This window comes from Danio rerio, chromosome 23, assembly GCF_049306965.1.
Source record: "Danio rerio strain Tuebingen ecotype United States chromosome 23, GRCz12tu, whole genome shotgun sequence".
In the NCBI taxonomy this organism is placed as follows: domain Eukaryota; kingdom Metazoa; phylum Chordata; class Actinopteri; order Cypriniformes; family Danionidae; genus Danio; species Danio rerio.
This window is the reverse complement of record NC_133198.1, coordinates 33,280,743-33,301,708: the sequence shown is the minus strand read 5'-3', so window position 1 is coordinate 33,301,708 and position 20,966 is coordinate 33,280,743. Positions and strand designations below refer to the sequence as shown.

The 20,966-nt window shown below is 36.7% G+C and overlaps 1 protein-coding gene across 42 annotated transcripts in view; it reads left to right on the top strand.

Annotated features, from left to right (window-relative positions):
* Positions 1 to 20,966, top strand: part of camta1a (calmodulin binding transcription activator 1a) — a 639,110-nt gene that overhangs the window by 338,490 nt on the left and 279,654 nt on the right. For 33 of the 42 annotated variants that reach the window (XM_073939164.1, XM_073939148.1, XM_073939161.1 and 30 more), the window contains one exon: positions 13,963 to 14,098. The exons of the other annotated variants lie outside the window; for them this stretch is intronic. In XM_073939164.1, coding sequence (XP_073795265.1) covers positions 13,963 to 14,098 — 136 coding nt within the window. The remainder of the gene's footprint in view (positions 1 to 13,962; positions 14,099 to 20,966) is intronic. 42 annotated transcript variants of the gene reach the window in all.

Genomic DNA, 20,966 nt, shown 5'->3' with positions numbered 1-20,966 from the left:
TTCTGCATGGCTGTTTGAGCACAGATAAAAGCGCCTTCCCTCCGCCATCTCTTATCCTGCCCCATAGGTCTAGGAGGGCCGAGACATTGTGCGAATCACTGTAATTTATATTCTTTTTAAATTGTCTCGGCTTTTTCCCATCCTGATAACCAGGCCTAGAACATCTGTTTTGTGCTGGAAGGGACGGACATCACTTTTCAGGCAATCAGATATGGAAGGGAGAGGTAGAACGCTTCAACTGACTTGCCAGAGAGGTCAGATTCAGCCTTCACTGAGTAACATTGCCTTCCCAGCATTCCTATTGTGGGATTTTGAGAATATGCAGTTGAGGCCGTGGTATAAACAAAGCACACAGTACATGCAAGTTGAGATTCTAGCGTGTGTTGAGGTGAAGGTGAATACGTATGTGAAAGTGCTGTTTAACATCAGGGAGATATGCATTCATGCAGATGTATGTATTTCAATCTCAGGCCTGTGTGAGCTTTATATTTATGCATACATCACTTCCTGATGGCTCCGTCTGCTTATCTGCACATCATCAAGATTTTCATTATTATGTGCTAGCGTTCAAAAGTTTGGGGTCTGCAATTTTTTAATGAGTTGTCCTTTATTGTATTATTGCCTTTACCTTTATGCATTTTATTCTGGTCAAGACTGTGATTATTTGATCTAAACAACAGTCAAATCTGAAGCATTGTAAAATATTATTACAATTTAAACACACATATGTTCTGTTTAAATAGATGAATAAATAGAAATGTGATTTACTTTTGTGATTGTAATTATTTTATTCTTTTAGGATTCATTGATGAGTACACTAAAACAAAGGCAAGACAACAAATATTTTTAGTATGCTTTAACTTATTTAAATAAGTTAATCAGGTTTCAACTACATTTTTTAAGTAGTATTTTATCTTAAAATATGCTGCTGATTCAGTAATTGTAAGTCTCCTCCAAGATTAGGATTTGAGGCATTGTCCTGTTTTGGAATAATTTACTTCCTGGTGTGACAGATTTTCTCTCCACTTGAATGTAAATAAAACTAAAGACATGAGCTGCGTCCCAAATGGCACACTATACACTATGCACTCATGCACTATGTACTTATGCACTTACACACTCAACAGGATAGTATATGTATGTAGTGGTGTCCCAAATGGCACACTAATGTTTTTTTACTAAGCGGAAATTCAAACCGTTTCCCTGATGACCTTTGACGGTCGCCAAATCAGTCAAATAAACGACCGAATTATCAAATAATACCTGCCGTGAGTATTGCCGCATTCACCATCGGGAGGCGCTATAATCACTGTCGTAGGAGAATTTTGCCTTCACCATCCAAAATAAATAAAGTTATTCAACATGTGCGTCCGATAGCTCTGCCCCTTCCGCTACGAGTGCGTGAAGTGTCCATCATTACACACTTCATTTTAGCGGCTGAATGAGTGCATCATTCGGGTATTAAAGTGCACTTATTATTTTTAGAGTTTTCAGTGTGAACACACTACTTACACTATTTATACTACAAAATGGCGTAGAATAGTGCATAAGTATGCGATTTGGGACGCAGATAGAGTGATAAGAGGAAGGCTTCTTCTACCCCCAGCATAACAAATATTAAAGGCTTGGACACTGAAATTGTGAACACACATAAATATCTAGGGTTTGTTATTGACAATATGTTGACATTTCAACCTAACACTCAGGCTGTCTATAAAAAAAAGTCCAACAAAGACTATTTTTTTCTGAGGAAACTTAGATCGTTTCAGGTTTTTTCCTCTATGATGACATTGTTTTACAAACAATTTATTGAATCTGTTTTATCTTTCTACATAGTAGCTTGGTACAGTAAACTGAGTGTGTTAAACAAGAACAGGTTGAGTAGCCTGGTAAAGGTGGCAGGCAAGATCTTTGGTTTTAACCAAACTGGTCCAACGATAATTTACCATACTGGTGTTTTAATGAGAGCTCAGCGTATCCTATGCACCCCGGATCACCCGTTGTACTCTGTGTTTCAGCTGTTGCCATCAGGACGTCATTTTAAAGTTCCACAAATAGAGTTAGAAATTCTTTTATAATGGTGGCCATTAGGTCATTAAATGAGTTCAGAGGGGGGGTAGATGCAGCTACAATGTCATGTATTGTATGTTGTGGGGTAATATTTTATTAATATGTACATGGAACTTCGCCTGTGTTACAGCACCTTGCTGCAATTTTAGTTTCCCTAAATGGGATAATAAAGTTGAGTCTGAGTCTTATACAAAGTTTATCCTAATATTTTCGGTCAGTTTGATTGATGTAAGTTAAGATTACTAGAAAAGCAAGAACTTTTTACATTTACAGGGTAGAAAGTTTAAAAGAGCAGCATTTATTTACAACAACTTAATAAATGTTTTAACACCACTTGTTCAATTGATTGTACCCTAATAACATTTAATACAAAAAGGTTTTTATGAATAATGTTATTGACACATTTACCATGATGAAATACACTAACATTTCAATCAGTGTAACAAAAGTTTATGATTCTTGTCAGGCATATTTAAAACAAGAACCATTTGATGACATAATAAAGTCTCTATTTAAAGATCACAGTGCAGCCTTAAAATAATAATCACTTGAAATTCATATACATTGCCTTTATCCATTTAACTACTTCGGTCTAGCTAGTGATCTGCTTTAAAACCATATCAAATGTCCTTGCACTGGCTCCTAGTTACATTTAGAATAGTTTTTAAAGTATTACTACTTGTCTTCAATCACTAACTGGCCTAGGATCTCAGTACATTACAGATATGCTCACTGAATACAAACCTAACAGATCACTCAGATCTTTAGGATCAAGTAAATTAGAAATTCCAAGAGTTCATTCAAAGCAGAGTGAATCAGCCTTCATCTACAGTGCCCCCTGCTGCTGGAATCAGCTTTTAGGAATGATCAGATATGCTCTAACATTAGGTACATTCAAAACAAGACTTGAGACACTTCTGTTTAGCTGTGCCTTTTCTAAATGTGCACTGTGCTACGTCCAAAAGATCCCACTATAATGTCTTTATTTCCTTTTACATTCTTTTATAATCAGTTTTAACACATTTTAATCTGTTTTTAATTACTTTTCATGCATTAAATGTTCTTGTTTCTTTTCTTCTTGATACTTGTTTATTTCTAGCACTTTGAATTACCATTGTGTATGAAATTTGCTATATAAATAAACTTACCTTGCCTAAAATGTAGTATGATTATTTTTATTATTTTAAATATATATTTTGTGAGTTAGAATACTGTAAGCATGGTGTTGTTTTTTAATGCTGAATGAATATTTAATCATGATTTGACATTTCATTTTCAGTTTGAAACATTCAAATTTAATTATTATGCTTTACGTGTTTGTAAAAACTAAATAAATAAATCTTTAAGATCACCGGTGATCTAATCTTTACAGATCTCTGGAGAACTACAGTACACATCTGTCATCACATGAACTACAACTACCATGATACTGTGTGCCAATCAACACCTGCTACAGCTGACAATAATTCAGACACTCACACACACAGCTGAAACTCATAATCAATAATTACGTGGAGTATAGACACCTCTCATTTTCACACACACACTGCTGAGTCTTGTTGTTTGTTGTAACATTTGTTAGCGTTCTCGTGTCTTGTCTTGCTGTGGTTTTGATCTTTTGCTTGTTTTCTCGTTTGCCAACCGTATCGACCATTTTGCCTGTGATAACGACTACGATTTTAGATTACTCTCATGTATTTGTTGGCTCTTGTTTGATCATTGCCTACCTGACTAAGTTATTAAAGAAATTACATTTGGAGGCTCATCTCGTTGTCACCCGACTCTTTATGTTAAAAAAGACATTTCATCACCCTCATTAGAACTATTAACTTTATTTGAATGTACTCATTGTCTTAACATTTAAACATGAATCCATTATAATCTTTTTTAAAACAGATCCAAAGTTCTACATTTATGCAAGTGGGACTGATCTAGACATGGTATTAACGTCTACATCCATTCTCGACACTCTTTCTCTCTCTCTCTCTCTCTCTCTCTCTCTCTCTCTCTCTCTCTCTCTCTCTCTCTCTCTCTCTCTCTCTCTCTCCCTCTCTCTCTCTCTCTCTCTCTCTATCTATCTCTCTATCTGTGTGTGTGTGTGTGTGTGTGTGTGTGGAAGGTTGTGATGCATCCCTCTTCCTCAGGCTGTCATTATGACTTGAGGGTATGTTATGCTGAATGCTGATTCAGTAGAGATTGACAGGCTGCTGCGTGTGTGATGTGCATCTGCTCTTGGATAGGGTGTGTGTGTGTGTGTGTGGTTTCTCTCATATTCGGAGTGTGTGTTTTGTTTTGTGAGTAAGCATCTGCGAGTATCCAAACTCACATTAGTATTTATTTTACATCATCTCTTACGGTGCATATTATGTGTTTGCATGAATGCGTGTGTGTGTATCGATGTCCGTGTCTGTATAAATGACGGTTGGTGGTTTGCTGGCTGTTAGAAGTGGTGTCTGAAAGCCTGATGGGTAATTGATGACAGCACATGCTCACTCCCTCCTGTGGAGCTTGGCTTCAGCCTTCTTACCTCCCCGATCTTCAAAAGCTCACTGGCTTTCTCTCTTTCTCACACACACATATATACTCACAGGTTGAGAGCAGAGAAAAACAACAAGTGTTGCATTAATCAAACGGCCTCTTCGTTCCAAGGGAATTGTAGCACTTTAGAGGAGCTGCCTGGTCTGCTTCTTTAGTAGCACTAAATCACCCAGCCAAAACTTTTCAGCCTCTCTAATGCGTTTTGATGACTTTTCTTCAGCAGGACTCCCAGCAATTATAATTCAGATGCTTCACTTTTGGATGTATGATGCTCGGAGCTGTAGCGGCCCCAAAACGTATTTGGAGGCTTAAGCCACACTTAAAAATGTATGAATGTCATTCCATTAGGGAAGAAAATATCAAACCAAGTGGCATTTATTTTTCACTAAGATATAGCACAGGCATAGTTTTTCGAGCCAAACATTTCCCGAAATATAAGTTTTGGGATTTCAAATGATAAAACAATAGGTGTGCTGTTCAAAATGTGTATTGCAGTGCTCAAAACACATCAAACTAAGTGGCGTTTAGAAACAGAATTTCACGGTTTTATTTTTGCGATGCAATTCCTAAAGTACTTGTGTTGTCCCAAAACTAATTTCAGTGTTTCTGTTCACTGTAGTCTTCATAAATCCTACCAAGGATATTTTTTCAGAGTAGCAAGTATATTTTATTTATATACAAGTATTAAACTTATGTTGTTGTTGTTGTTACAGTGTTCTTTTATTTCTGTATTTATTTATTGCCTTTATTTATAACTTAGTTCTTATTTGACACTTATTCATATCCAGAATAAGTTACTACATTTAATTTCTATATGTTTATTGATTTATTTCTTGTCCGATTTTATTGGTTCTGTAGTGGGGAATGAACAGGAAAGGCACTTTCCATATACAGCTGAAGTCCGAATTATTAGCCGCCTTGAGTTATTAGACCCCCTGTTTATTTTTTTCCCCAATTTCTGTTCAACAGAGAGAAGATTTTTTCAACACATTTTTTAAACATAATAGTTTAATAACTCTTTTCTAATAACTGATTTTTTTTATCTTTGCCATGATGACAGTAAATAATATTTGACTAGATATTTTATAAGACACTTCTATACAGCTTAAAGAGACATTTAAAGGCTTAACTAGGTTAATTAAGTTAACTAGGCAGGTAATGGTAATTAATTAATTGTATAACAATAACCTGGATGGGAGACCACTAGGGGACACTAGGTTGCTGTTGGAAGTGGTGTTAGTGAGGCCAGCAGGGGGCGCTCAACCTGTGGTCTGTGTGAGTCCTAATGCCCCAGTAAAAGTGAAGGGGACACTACACTGTCAGTGGGCGCCGTCTTTCGGATGAGACGTTAAACCGAGGTCCTGACTCTCTGTGGTCATTAAAAAAAATCCCATGGCACTTCTTGTGAAAGAGCAGGGGTGTAACCCCGGTGTCCTGGCCAAAGTCCCTCTATCGGCCCTTACGATCATGGCCTCCCAATCATCCCCTTCCACCGAATTAGCTCTATCACTGTCTCTCCACTCCACCAATAGCTAGTGTGTGGTGAGCGCACTGGCGTCGTTGTCCTGTGGCTGCCGTCGCATCATCCAAGTGGATGCTGCACACTGGTGGTGGTGAGGAGAGACCCCCCACATGATTGTGAAGCACTTTGGGTGTACGGCCATGCACAATAAATGCGCTATATAAATACACATTACATTACATTCACATTACATATAACGATTTGTTCTGTATACTATCAAAACAAATATATAGCTTAAAGGGGCTAATAATTTTGTCCTTAAAATGGTGTTTAAAGAAATATTAACTGCTTTTATTCTAGCCGAAATAAAACAAATAGGTGTTTCTCCAGAAAAAAAAAAAAATATCAGACATACTGTGAAAATTTTCTTGCCCTGTTAAACATCATTTGGCAAATATTTAAAAAAGAAAAAAAATTCAAAGGGGGCTAATAATTCAGACTTCTACTGTATGTGTGTGTGTTTGTGCTGGTTTTGGATAATTTGGTGAGTTCTGAGTTATATAATGACATGAGTATGGCTTGGTATTATAATGTTGAGGTTGTTTATTAGGATGTGTACGTTGTCCTCGTAATTAGAAACTCTGTAATAAATCGTAGTTAAACAAATTTCATATTAAAAATTTGCAACATTGGGCAGCACAATATCGTCTCACAGCAAGAAGGTTGCTGGTTCGAGCCCCGGCTGGGACAGTTGGCATTTCTTTGTGGAGTTTGCGAGTTCTCTCTGTGTTCGCGTAGGTTTTCTCTGGGTGCTCCGGTTTCCCCCACAGTCCAAAGACATGCGTTGTACAATAACAATGGTTTTAACGTATTTACTGTTTTACATTTTTAATTTCCGTTGCTTCTGAGAATCCAAAAAGATCCACATATTAATAAATAATCCTATGGTAGGTGTTTTAATGTAAAGTTATAATTGAAATGCCTCTTGTTACAGTTATAAAATAGTTACAAGCAGGTAATTTTCATAGCCCAATGACATTACCACATTGACGTGCTATATAGATGAATTGGATGAACTAAAATGGGTGTAGTGTATAAGTGTGTGAATGTGAGGGTGTATGAGTGTTTACCTGTGATAGGTTGCGGCTGGAAGGCCATCCATAAAAACATGTGCCGGAAAAGTTAGCGGTTCATTCCTGTGTGGCAACTTCTGATAAATAAGGGACTAAGCTGAAGAACTTTTCCTGCACCAAAAAAATGTGAGGAAAGTCCTCACAAACCAACAAAACATGTGTATGTGTGTTGTAGAACAAAAAAGTTCATGACCCCTAAATATGCGAGTGCTATTAGCTTTGGTTAATGAAGGTTCTCTTGAGATTGTAGTTAAGTCCAAGCACAGATTGAAGGATTATTTTTCTCTCTGTTAACCTGTCGAGACACAGTAAGTTGTTCTGAATAAAGTCTTGCTGCATTTCCATATTAATCTGTCGCATTTAGGCCTCTGAGACACATGGCTTCCTGTCGTGGTGCTTTGATAACAGAGTACTTGGCATTTCCCTGCAACAAATAAATATGTATAATTCTGATAAGTATAATTGAATGGCTTATGTATACGGAGGGTGAGGCAGAAATCGCACAGGCAGGACCCACAGGCAGGTCTTAACCCCCCCCCCCCCCCCCCCCCCCCCCCCCAAACCCCCCCACAAAAAAAATGCTAGTGTGATCCATCAGCTCCCTCAAATTGATAAGTGGTGCATTAGAAAGGTCTTTGAGTGGATAAAAGCAACACAAGGTAACTTGTGCTCTTTGCTGATAAGTAAGGTACTGAGACCTTTAACGTGCCAGTCTCACCCCAATTCCACAAGTTCGAGGCGGCCCTGAATCTTTATTCATCCTTGTGTAAGACAAGGATCCATTATAAGATGCTGTTGTTTGTTGTTTCGCTCTGTAGGTCCATTCAGAATGTCCAGCGTCTTAGCAAACACTCACTGTCGGTTGGAATGTGCTGTATTTCTTGGTTTTGAGTAAAAGGCAGTACAAACAAAATGTGTTTTGCATTTAACCCAGCTAGATCGTCTTCGTGGATAATTTGTATGTTTATTTCCTACATTTTACCACTAAATGCTTAATATACATCCCAGACTATAGACATTTCTGGTTTGTTCAAAAATCATTTTTTTTTAATCGAAAATGCAATTGCAGAGAACGAGAGAGAGAGGGAGAGAGCCTGTGCATACTTGCTTTTCATTGGCTGTGATTTTTTTCAACGATTTCATTGCATCTTGTAGTTGTCACATCTGGTGTGGACATTGATTTTAACTGAAATGTCATCACATCAAAGTCTATAAGAAAGCACAATAGTACAATGTTAAAAAACAATAAAATGTGTACAAAACTATTTCAGCAGAATTTAATTTTTAGAAATACTGTAGAAACTGTAAAAGAAATGCATATCTTTTCTATAAACTTTTGTATAAATTTATAGTTTTAATACACCAGTGTTGTACACCATGAAGTACTAGCATCTACACATACCTTTGTTACACAGACAAAAACACAACCAAATAAATGTAGGAATGAGAAAGTCATGGTGAACAAATCACAAACAGCACTTTCCACAAGCAAAGAATTATTCTAATAAGAAAAAAAGTATTCTTTAACTTTTACATACTAAACAATAACCATAGGAATGTCAACAAAAATTAAAAGGAAAATAGATCCCAATTGTAAGAGCAACAAATAATAACTTGACTTCTAGTTGATCAGTTGGAAACCTCTTGGAACCTGTATTAAACCAAGATTCTCACAAAATTCAGTCAGTTTGGATGAAGGAAATATCATGGTTTAGAGTTACATTCAGTATGGAGGCGTGCAAGAGATCTGCTGAGTGGATGGCAACATCTACAGCCTGAGGTATCAAAACATCTATGCTGCCCATTACATTACAAACCACAGGAGAGGGCAAATTCTTCAGCAGGATAGTGCTCATTTTCATATTTCAGCCTCCACATCAAAGTTTCTGAAATCAAAGAAGGTCAAGGTGCTCCAGGATTGGCCAGCCCAGTCACCAGTTTAAACATTATTGAGCATGTCTGGGGTAAGATGAAGGAAGCATTGAAAATGAATCCAAAGAATCTTGCTAAACTCTGGAAGTCCTGCAAGAATGCTTTCTTTGCCATTTCAGATGACTTCATTAATAAGTTATTTGAGACATTGCAGACGATGTATGGATGCAGTCCTCAAAGTTCACGAGAGTCTTATACAATATTAACAAGACATACATAATTTTGACAAGACTTATGTCTAAGCAAAGTCAGACCTTACTGCCCCAATAAAATAATTAAAATTCAAGGCAAGATCATGTTTTATTTTGGTAAAGTAAGCATAGTCTAAAGCCCTTTGCCTTTCATATAAGCCACTTCTGATACCAAATGATCAACTAGAAGTCAAGTTATTATTTGTTGTTCCTAAAACTTAGATAAGCGACAAGACTTTTGTCAGGTAGTGTATATTAAGGAATCTTGCCCTTAACTAGGTTACAAATTTTTACTGTTGCATTTTTTACAGTTGTTTATTGTTAAAATCACAGCCATATTTTTAAAGTGCAAATGTACAATAAAAAACAACAATAACAATAAACATTCTGCAGCAAAAACAACAAAATTCAATCTTTCCCTGAATTCACATGGGAAAATTTCTTTCAAAAATGTTGAAAAAATAATTTCCAGTATCCACTGGCTTTCAGAACCAGTCATGTGCATATAGAAAGAACAATTTAACAATAATGCGAAAGAGATGAAAGCACACTTTCCTTGAACATGCGCCCTGCTGTGACACAATACAACCTACATGAAGTATATGCTAATATACGTGTTTGTTGTCTGTGGAGTGAAATCTGACTAGGCTATTGAAACTCGACGTGCGAACTCTTTTTCTCCAGCGCCTTCCATTCCACTTCCTATCCTTGTATCTCAGGCTCAATCCCACAGCAGGCATCACAGCGAGCAGATTAATGACTTAAACAGCGCCGACATGGTCCCAAGCTCACAGAGAAAACCGGGAGAGGGAGAATGAATGCGATGCAGCAGGAAGTCTTTCAGAATGACATTCACACAGAAGAGCCCAGCACGTTGAATGAAAGCGGCGTCAGGATGAAGATGACATGATAGAATGGGAAACAAAGACCGAGAGATAGGAGATGGGATTAGTAGCAGAATTAATTAGCGGTAAGGTCAGCACATGACAAATTGTGGTTTTATAAGGAAAAAAAAAGGCAAGATGGTAGCAACTACCCATGGCACTTGACAAATCGGTTGAGGGAGAACGAGAGAGGATCTTGCATGACGGATTTTGACTGGCATCTCTAATTAAAAGGTGCTGTCAGGGGCCACAGTGCAGGGAGACATGGGCCCCATCAGCCCCCGAGACTCGTCCCCGGAAATGATTGATGAGCAATTGCAAGATAAACAAGACGCCCCATGAGCTGAGCTGCAAACTGATGTATGCAGTATTATAAATAAATCTGCGCCAGATAGAAATGATACAATAAACAAGACAATGCGGAGCAGACAATGACTTGCGCTTTCCAGAGAGGATACATGGGGAGTAGGTGTGTGTGCATGTGTGTGAGAAAGGAGTATAATATGTTTGCTGGCGTGCTGGGGTAAAGTGATGGCTGGCTAACAGACGCTAACAGCAGCTGGTTTCATGGCTGAGACTTTGCTGAAGCGCCTGAACTCCCACACTCCCAACTCGCACGCTACAAAACTGCAGCCTCTTGGGACCTCGCCAGACTCTGCCAGCCATAGATGCACCTTAATGCGTGTGCCTGTAGCTTTTTACTGAGCGTGCATGCCCTCGCAGACGTGTGTGCGTGTGTGTGTGTGCAAACGAACGAGCTGGGATGTGTGAATGTGTTTCCTCGCTCTGCAGTTATTAGTTGTTGGGAAACATGTGTACTGTCATAAAGAGAAGCGAGCTGGGAGCTCTTCAGATACGTACGCGGTATCATTATCAACCAGAGGGCAGTGGGATGGTAAAGTGAGAATGAATTATGAATGGAAAGTTGAGAATGTTCTCGCGCGTGTTTTCCCCACAGGACGTGATCCGCTGCTCATTTGCATCAGCAAAGAGGAGCTGTTGGTCGTAGGTCTAAATGAAATATACTGATTTCTCCCTCGCTCTTGATAAACAAAGCTGAGTTGCGGTATGTTTAAAGCTGGCGCGAATGGAAAATTGACCCTATTTGAACATTTTAGAAAGGCTACATAAGTGTACATACAAGGGGGAATAGGAAAAAAAAAAGGACAAAATAGCTCTTTGTCGGTTGGTTCACATAATACACCTTCCTGGAGCTCTATTTACTATTTTACAGAGATTATTTACTGTGGTTTGAATTTTACTGAATAGATTATTGGTAAACATTATTCTTATAAAGGTTGTTTTTGTAACAGTTTTAATAATCGTACACAATTAAAGCAGTAACTTTTCATTAATAAAGTGCAGGTTATTATAAACAAAAAGCCACATTGCTTTCAACCATTTTTTGTTGTAATTTATGTCAGTTAACTGTAATGCATATGGAAATATATTCACTACCTGTCAAATGTTTTAAAATAAGCTTCTCCTGCTCAACAAGACTACATTTATTTAATCAAAATTCAGTACAAATTGTAAAATTGTGAAATGTTATTGCACTAGAAAAGAACTGTTTAAAAGTAATTTATAATTTAATTAAAAAAAAAATTTCCAGTGATTTTAAAGATAAATTTTTAGCTTCATTACTCCAGTCTTCAGAATCACATGATCCTTCAGAAATCACTTTAATATGAATAATAATAATTATTATTATTATTATTATTATTATTGTTAATAGTAATAGTAATAAGATAAATAATAACTGGGGTAATACTTTCATTTGAAACTACATACAATAGAAAAGCAGTTATTTAAAATTTTTATAAATATTATATTTTAAATTTGCATTTAATAAATGCTGCCTTGATGAACAGAATAATTTTCTTAAAAAAAAAAGAAAAATGTTTGGAGTTGTTTTTTATTTCAATATTCAAAAAAGGGCTGTGTTGAATGTATATGTATGGAAATTTTGATTTGCTTTGATGAACGGAATGTTCAAAAGAACAACATGGTTTTGAAATGTAAATGAACATTATAATTGTGCTTTTTCATGAATTTGATACTCTTGTCACTTTTGTTACATTTTACTTTTCCTACCTGTGTTTTTTTTTTTTTTTTAATGACCCATAAGCACCAACCGTCACCTTAAAATTATAAGGTTCTATCTGACATTTTTGTCAAAATTGAGTTATTGACATATTCTTATTAAATGACAGCTTATTAACATTATGGGATGTTTTTTTTATAAGTTTTTTACATTTAAAAACTTTTTATTTAAAAACAAACACATACTGTTATCTATGTGGAATGCAAATATTTTGAAGCTCAATATCTCGAAATTACTCAAAACACAGAAAGAACCTTAATTCCAAAGTGACGAAACTTAAAAAAATAAAAAATAATAATAAAATTCAATGGGGTGACACAGTGGCTCAGTGGTTGGCACTGTCACCTCACAGCAAGAAGGTCGCTGGTTCAAGTCCCAGCCTGGTTAGATGGCAAACATTTGCTGGATAAGTTGGCAGTTCATTCTGCTGTGGTGACCCCTGGTAAATAAAGGGACTAAGCCAAAGGAAAATTAATATATGAAGAAAATTTCATGTCCAAGTATATGTTCATGTACGAATATTTGAACACAAAATATATCAAAAGAAAATAGACATCTGCTAAAAAAGAAAGAAAGTTTTTTTGGCTTTATACATTCTGTCAACAGTTGAATGCGCGCAAGTTTCATTAAAAAGCAACAATAAACAAGAAAGAAAATCACATTTTTATTCAAAAGTGCATTTGTGTTGGATTTTGAATGATTATTAATCATAGGTTTAGGAGGTTCTCAGTCATGTACCTATTTTGTGAAATGTAACCCAGTTTTAAAAACTATTACTACAGTTTTAAATAATATGCTGTTAAATAATAACTTACTCATTTCCTTACATTTTTAAGCTGAACTAAATTAACCTTATAAGTTCATTGAACTTATACATTATTATGTTAAACTGACTTAAAATAGCTTGTGTAACATATCAAATCAAAGTAGAACACAATCAAGTTTGTTAAGTTACAATGACCTATAAACATATGCTATCAGGACTAATTGATCATATATATATATATTTTTTTTTTGCTGTGTATTAGCTTGAATGTGTATCAATAATACTTCTACTTGTTTCTGCTTCATCTTCAGCTGTTTTTTAGGTCTGGACTTTCCTTTATGCCCCTCTCTGTATAACAGCAAAAAAAAAAAAAAAAAAATTAAATAAATAAATAAATAATGAATGAAAATTTTGTTATTTGCTAAATAAAAGTATTTATTTATCTTAAAAAAACGTACTGACTCCAAACCAAAGAACTAAAAACAAGCAAAAACTTTCAGACATAAATTCCTCTAATTATAAAAATGTCAAACAAGTTGCAGATTCTTTCAGGCATATGTAAATTTATGATTCAATTCTTGGTCACCTTTAAGAGGTAATATGCTTTTAAAAGCCATTCTGTGGCACCTTAAATGCTTCCTTTTTAATTCTGTACGTCCATAAACAGCCCTATGCATCTGTGTGAGGTGTTACTCAGTGCAGCTCGGCTTGTCCCTCTCTCTCTCTGCTTTGAGTCAGCCTTCTTTGTGTTCTTCTGCCGAATGAGTCCCTCAGCACTAAAAATTTCTCTTCCTCTCCCTTCCCTCCCCACCCCATCTCTTTTCTTTCTTCCTTCCTTCCATCCACCCCTTCTCTTACCATTTCCCTCACTTCTGGATCTAGGCCACAGAATGGGTCGATGATCCTTTACAATAGAAAGAAGGTGAAGTACAGAAAGGACGGCTACTGCTGGAAAAAAAGGAAAGATGGGAAGACCACGCGGGAGGATCACATGAAGCTTAAAGTGCAAGGAGTGGAGGTGAGGCTGTTCGTCCGCACCGTAGCGCACACAAACACATCGACTCGATTCCGAAGCATTCAGGTGCATATAATGGGCGCACTTAAGAAAAAGGAAGACCTCTCGCCTGGATGTGAGCGCTGTGGTTTTTGAAGTTGTTGAACATGTACAGCGAGTCCTCAAGTCGGCTGCAACTTTTCTAGTCCACATTTGAGAATGAAAAAATACACCTCAGCAGCCTGAGTTTAGTTTTTCCCTTGATAGCAAACAAAATGGAAGCAATTGTTTGTACCTTATTAAGCTCGGGATGTTTGCTCTGCTCCAGAGTGCCGGCATTAATCTTCCCCCATGCTGGGAACCACTGCCATCACAGGTAGACTGCAGGGCCCTTTTCTGCTTTTCTGCGCCCTGGCATGGCCCCGCTGAGTGTGTGTGTGCGTGTGTGTGATTTATCTTCACTCATACACACATATACACACACAACAAACAGCGTGGGTGCTGGATCCAGAGTTTTACTCATTTGTTTGTGGGGATTTGAACTGAATATCTATCATTTTTGTACGGTGTTCCCTGGGCAGTTGAGCATGCTCAGGTCATGTGATGCTGTTTCGCATATGCAAGGCTGAAACCATGTTCTATGCAGTCGTATAGTTGACAAAACACACACACCGAATATTTGATACACTTGCCAACATGTGCATTATTCTCTGCTTGCTCTCTCTTCATGGAGCTCTCATTAGACAGTGAACAGACCTCACTTAACAACCGAATCTCTGCCAATCATTTTTTGGCAGTGCGTTTTCTCGGAGCAGATGTTTCAGTGGAAGTTTGGAGTTTCTACCGATTATCCGTTAAATCCACCAGCTTTAGCTCTTAAAGGTATACTTCACAATTTTTTTTTTTTACACGTCGTCCCAAAAACAAATTTTTAACAAAATATTTTACATTTTCTTTGTAGAACTTGCAAAGCTAGAGCAAAAAACAAATATTGCTTAGAGTTTTTGTCTTGTTTTTAAAATGATTTCTGTTTAAGTCAGTTTAAATCCATCATAAAAGTTGTCTATACCACCCATTCTGAATATTTTATGTGTTCTGAAGTTAGGGATTGACAACAATTTAAGTAAAAAAAAATGTTTTTGTGATTAAAAGTATATCTTAGAAGAAAATGTGGGTAACACTTTATTTTAGGTCAAAATTCACAGTATTAACAATCCATTAATTAACACCACTAGCTCAATAAACTTCTAACTCCCCGTTAATAAATAGTTAATAGCGTTGGGCATGTTCCTTCAAGAGTAATTAGTTATAGCTACTAGTTACTTCTCATAAATAGTACTGTGATAGAGTTAGTAACTAAATAAGACTGTTATAAAAGTAACTAATTACCATGGAAAGTAACCATCCTCTTAAGGCCCAAGGTGTTTTTTTACATGCATGTTTTTTACTTCTCTTTACTTCTCTTAAAAGGCTTATTGAACCCTTATTAGAATAAAAATTTAAGTATCATCTTTTGATATGATGTACTTTTAGAGAAAAAGTATGTCCATATATGTGGACTCGTGGTCTGAATTTACATAAAATACTCTTTCCTGAATGTTTTAATTGTGTATTTAACATAAAATGTTTTTTTTTTTTGACTATCAGAGTGTAAAAACTATTTTTTTTGCGACATTTCATATGCTGTAAAACAGTTGCAGGATGACACTGTATGCCTGTAGGTCCTAGGAGGTTATTGTATTACTTTAAAAAATGTGAGAGATAATTATCAAATTCAGCATAGCATTATAAATATTATCATTACGTATTATCATTACTATAGTTGCACAATAAAAATAATAGATGGTTTAGAACTTCAAGTATTTATTGCAAAGACCACAAGACTTGAGGTGCTTCATTAGTTTAGATTTACTTGCCACCGACGCAGAAATTTCCTGGGCTTAAGTTGCACGATACATAAATATCCCTGCCTTTCACCTCAATAAGAGAAAAGTAGTGTTTATATTTAAAGTTTGCAAACGCTTCCTTTACATTTGTTATATTTGCCATCATCTGGCTCCTGGCAGTTGGTGTGTGAAACTGACTTTGCGAGTGCTTGTTTGTGAACGCCCGCACTACTCTGCTTCTGATTGGCAAACAATGGAAATTGACTCTTATCTAAGCCAGCCACTATGTTCTCAGTTACACCATGTTCACAGACAGGCCAATCATCGTCACTGGTTGGTTATATGTCCCGCCCCAGCCCCGATCACACACATACAGTACACACACCCCAGAGAAAGAGAGGTCCAATGATTAAGAAAGACTCTGCTCGCATGAAAACCGCTTCAGTGATCTCAATTATAGTAACGCGCATTTTATTGTGTCAGTAACAGTAACTGCCTTGTAACGGGGGAAACAGTATTTAATTTGATTACTTGTTACTGAAAAAAATATCACCATTAGTTATGCCATTTATTTATAGTGCCGATATTCCAATGGAGTCTCATGGCAATTCGTAACTTTTTGATTTAGCGGCTAATTAGTGTAAATTCGTACGATTTCATTTGTACACTTTAGTACGATTTGCTCATCACCCAATGACAGTTGGGCTTAGACGTGGGGTTGAGTGCCACGCCCCCTTTTTAAAATCGTACATTTTCATACGACTCAACTCATTCAATTCGTACAAATTAGCCTCTAAACTGTCAAAACGCAAAATACTTACGTTTCCTCGTGAGATCTGGCTGGTTATTCCCATCACTGACAGTAAGTAAGGTAGAAGTTGGGTTTAGGTTTTACGTAGCATTAGGGATGCAAAATAAGATCATATTTTATAACTACAGATGGATGGTTAATATCTTATAGGCAGGTAATAAGCCAGTAGTAATAGCTCAAATTGTGACCTAAACTAAAGTGTTATCAAAATGTTTAAAATCCCAACTTGCTGGTATTTTAATTAATATTCACAAGTATCCATATTAAAAAAACATTACAACATGACATTTGCGTACTGTACATTGAGTGTTTGATTATAGCAACTTTTGGTGTATTATTCACTATTCAATGACTACAATAGATGAAATATAGTGCACAGTTGATAATGACCTCTTTTGTTGTGCCCCTTTTTTGAAGTTTTGACAGCCCCTGGCCATTGCTTGTGGCTTGAATGATTTTGCGTTCAACAGCCGCATACAAAAATCCCTCAGTAAATGAAGATAGAATCTTCCATTTCGAGTGAACTGTTCCTTAAAGGACATTTACAGCGGTAAAAGTTTCTCAGTGCATTATCCAGCAGAGTCTTGTAAAGTTCAGATATATGTGAGAAATGCTGGACGTGGATCTTTATGGGCCGCTGTCTTCTCTGAGATGTCCTCTGACCCTCATACACACAAGCTTGTGCTAAAAGATCTGGCTTGAGATGAGGTAACTCAGAGTTGAACTCACTCACTGAGCTCTCTCTCTCTCTCTTCTCTCGCTTTCTCTGTCTCCTTTATATCTTTCCGCCAGCACCGCCTGCTGTCATCTGGCAGGCTTATCCTCTAACATGCCTCCATATGTTTTTTCCTGTGTAAATGGCTGTGGCTTACAGTGGGCTAATTTCAGAAGGATGGCAAGAAGGCTTTGGGTACTAAGGTGGACTCAGCAGAAAATTGCATGTCTGGCAAGCTGAGAGAAAAAAAAAGAGTGAACAGTGCGAACACTCTGTAGCTCACAGCAGGCTTAAAGGGATAAGACAGAAGGTTTAGTTCTTGTTTTCCAATACAATAAAATGCATGGCTTTCTCTGCTTTTTAATTGACTTTATTTAATTGATGTGAATCATTTGGGGCATTCCGAGTGTTTTACTTTACAAAAATGTTGAAGATATTGCTTTGTTTGGTTTTTATTCATCAAAGAATCCAAAATCCTTAATAATGATTTCTATTTAACAAATAAAAACAGTATACTACTGTGAACCAGTTCATACAGTTTAACATGCTTAAAAATGAAATTATTTAATGACAATAATTCTTGATGGTTACAACTGAATTAGTTATAAAATAACTGTGTAAAATGATAAAACATGAAATGATTAAAACATATGATATTAATTGTGCCCAGCTTAAATGTAATATAAAGGTACCAGGGAGAAAATGAGAGACAGGGGAGGGAGAGAGAGACAAAGAGCAGTAAGTAGGCCTTAAAGAGAGCCTGATAGCAGTAGAGCCACAGAAGAAGCCTCCAGAGCAGGAGAGAAGCAGAGCAGGAGAGATGCAGGGCAGGAAAAGAGAGCCAGAGCAAAGTTGAACAGCTATTTTGTATCTTTCTTGACCATGTGACCAAAGCCCAAATAATGAGACTTTGAAAACTGACCAATCAACATGTGACCACATTGTAAAACCCCCAAAGTTCACACACTAGGTCTTGATCTCACTAGTATCTGCTTTTGGAGTCAGTATGGGCCTTTTTGGTGAAAAACACAGTTTTGCCACATAAACAAATGCATATGATAATTTTCATTAGATCACATGATCATCTGCCAGCTCCTGCACCAGCACAGCTGGTTGTATTCTCTGTGATGTAGACCTACACAGACTGACTTTTATCACGGATACATAACCACAATGACAGAGCACATGTGTTTTTCTGGTTTATCTTCTTAAATAAGCATGTTTTGTGTTGATTCCATTTATATTTAGTGTTTGCCCTTCATAATGTTAACTTTCAGTGGCAGGAAAACTCAGTGGAACTCATTCATAAATATTTCCTAAGCAACCTCGGTAACGCCCACTAGCGCCTACAGCCACCACCCATGGTGAAAAGCATCTATAAAGTCGCTGATAGTGTGAACAATGCTTTATAGACTTATTTTTGAGTGAAGTGTCCCTTTAAGAAACCCCTCTCTGTGTCAGTGAAGAGACTACAGTCAAATGACCGCTTCTCCATAGGTGAGGCATAATGAGGCTTCTGATCAGACGCCTCCAGCAGAGAGCGGACTCCAACTGTCCTGATTCTCTCCTCCTGCTATGAGCAACAGCATAATAGAAGAGCGGCCACTCGGTACGTCCTCCCAGCGCAGAGCAGACCGAGAGCCGAGCGATCAATCAGAGCTGTGCTCTTCAGGATAATAACCTTGCCCTATCAGTCTGCCTCAGACCTGTTTACTGCAAACGCAAATAAATGACGTGACCTTCACCTTCAGGGCTTTTTCTTGAGGAGGGGTGTATGAATGAGAGGTGTCATATTGTGTGGTCCGTGTATGTGTGTGTGTGTTTGAAACAAAGGCTTTCTATGGGACACATGGATATTGCTTCATTATGCAAAAACACTTTTATAAAGGGTTTAAACACAGTTGTGTGTCAACAGTGTATGAATATAGCCAGCCTCTTATGGAAAAAAATCTATTTTTTATAATCAAACTTCATAAAAAGCAATCAGCAGAAACACTTTGAATGACTTTCTCCTTTTCAAATGTCCCCACAAGTATAGCAATAGCAGTAAATTATGACCTTCTAGAGACATTTTTTGTCCCCATGAGAAAAATGGCTCATAAATCATGTAGAATTAAATATTTAGAAAATGTAAAAATGCTGAATTTTTCGTATTAGGGGTAGTCTTTTGGGTGGGGGATAGGATATTCAGCTTGTGCAATGTCTGTATATACGTTTATAGGAAGTCCCCTTTAAGACATCTTTACTAGTGTGTATGTGTACTTGTTTTTATAAACTCATGGGGACTCAAAGGGTCAATAACTCAGAATTATAATACCATTTTTTTATATGTAAAAAACCTGTAACCATTGACCAGTAACAATAGTATTTGTTTTTCCTACTATGGAGGTCAGCGTTCAACAGAATAAAGAAATCCTTACAGGTTTGAAACTACATCAGGGTGTTTAAATGATGACACAATTTTTATTTGTGGAAGGTTTTCTTTTCTTTGAACCAAAAAGCTCAAAATCTAAATTTTTTTACATGCAGTATCTCACCTTAAAGAGATTCACCCAAAAAGGAAAAGTGACTCATTATTTACTCACCCTGAATTGATTATTGTTACAAACCCCTGATATTAGTCCAGGGGAATGAGGTTTGACATTCAAAGTACAAAATAAGTAAGTAAGCAAGCAAGCAAGTAAGTAAGTTAGTAAGTAAGTAAATAATTAAATAATTAAGTAAATAAATAAATAAATAAATGTACATTTATGTCGACATGTCGATTTATACAGTGAATGAAGTGCAAAACAATGAATTAATCAAAAAGAAAGTAAGGCAAAATATACTATTTGCAATATGTACAATATTGGGACAAGCACAAAGATGGGGGAAAACAAGAAACAAAATAAAACTGGCAGAATGAGCTTAAGAAAAGAAAAGAACAAAACCCAAACAATGTCTAACACTTCATAAACATCAATCCATCCAAATAAATGAAAACAAAGCAAATAAACACACGAAGAGGTCTTCCCTGTATCCTAACTATCCTACTCTACCTATCCAAAAGTACAAGGGGTGGTGCTCGCCCCTCACCTATTTATAGACAAGAGTAGTCCAACATGTTGCAAAATCTCTGTCACGTGGCCTACTTAACTGTCCTCTTTGTTCAAGCCTCGTAACATTGGGACAAATGAATGAAATAGATAAACGGATTGATATAAATAGCAGACGGATAACGTGAACAAACAGAAATGGGCAACAATAGAATATACAGTTAGACAGGGTTTTCTCTCTTAACGCAATGTAATAATACACCAGAACAACAGAAACACCTTTAGGAGTTTCTTGCTTCGGTGGAAAACAAAAGAAGATATTTTTGGATTAAAGCTAGAAACCATGGACTTTCATAGTGTTTGTTTTTCCTACTATGGAAGTCTATAGAAGTCAATGGTTACAAGTTTTTAGCATTCTTCAACAGAAGAAGGAAACTCATAAAAG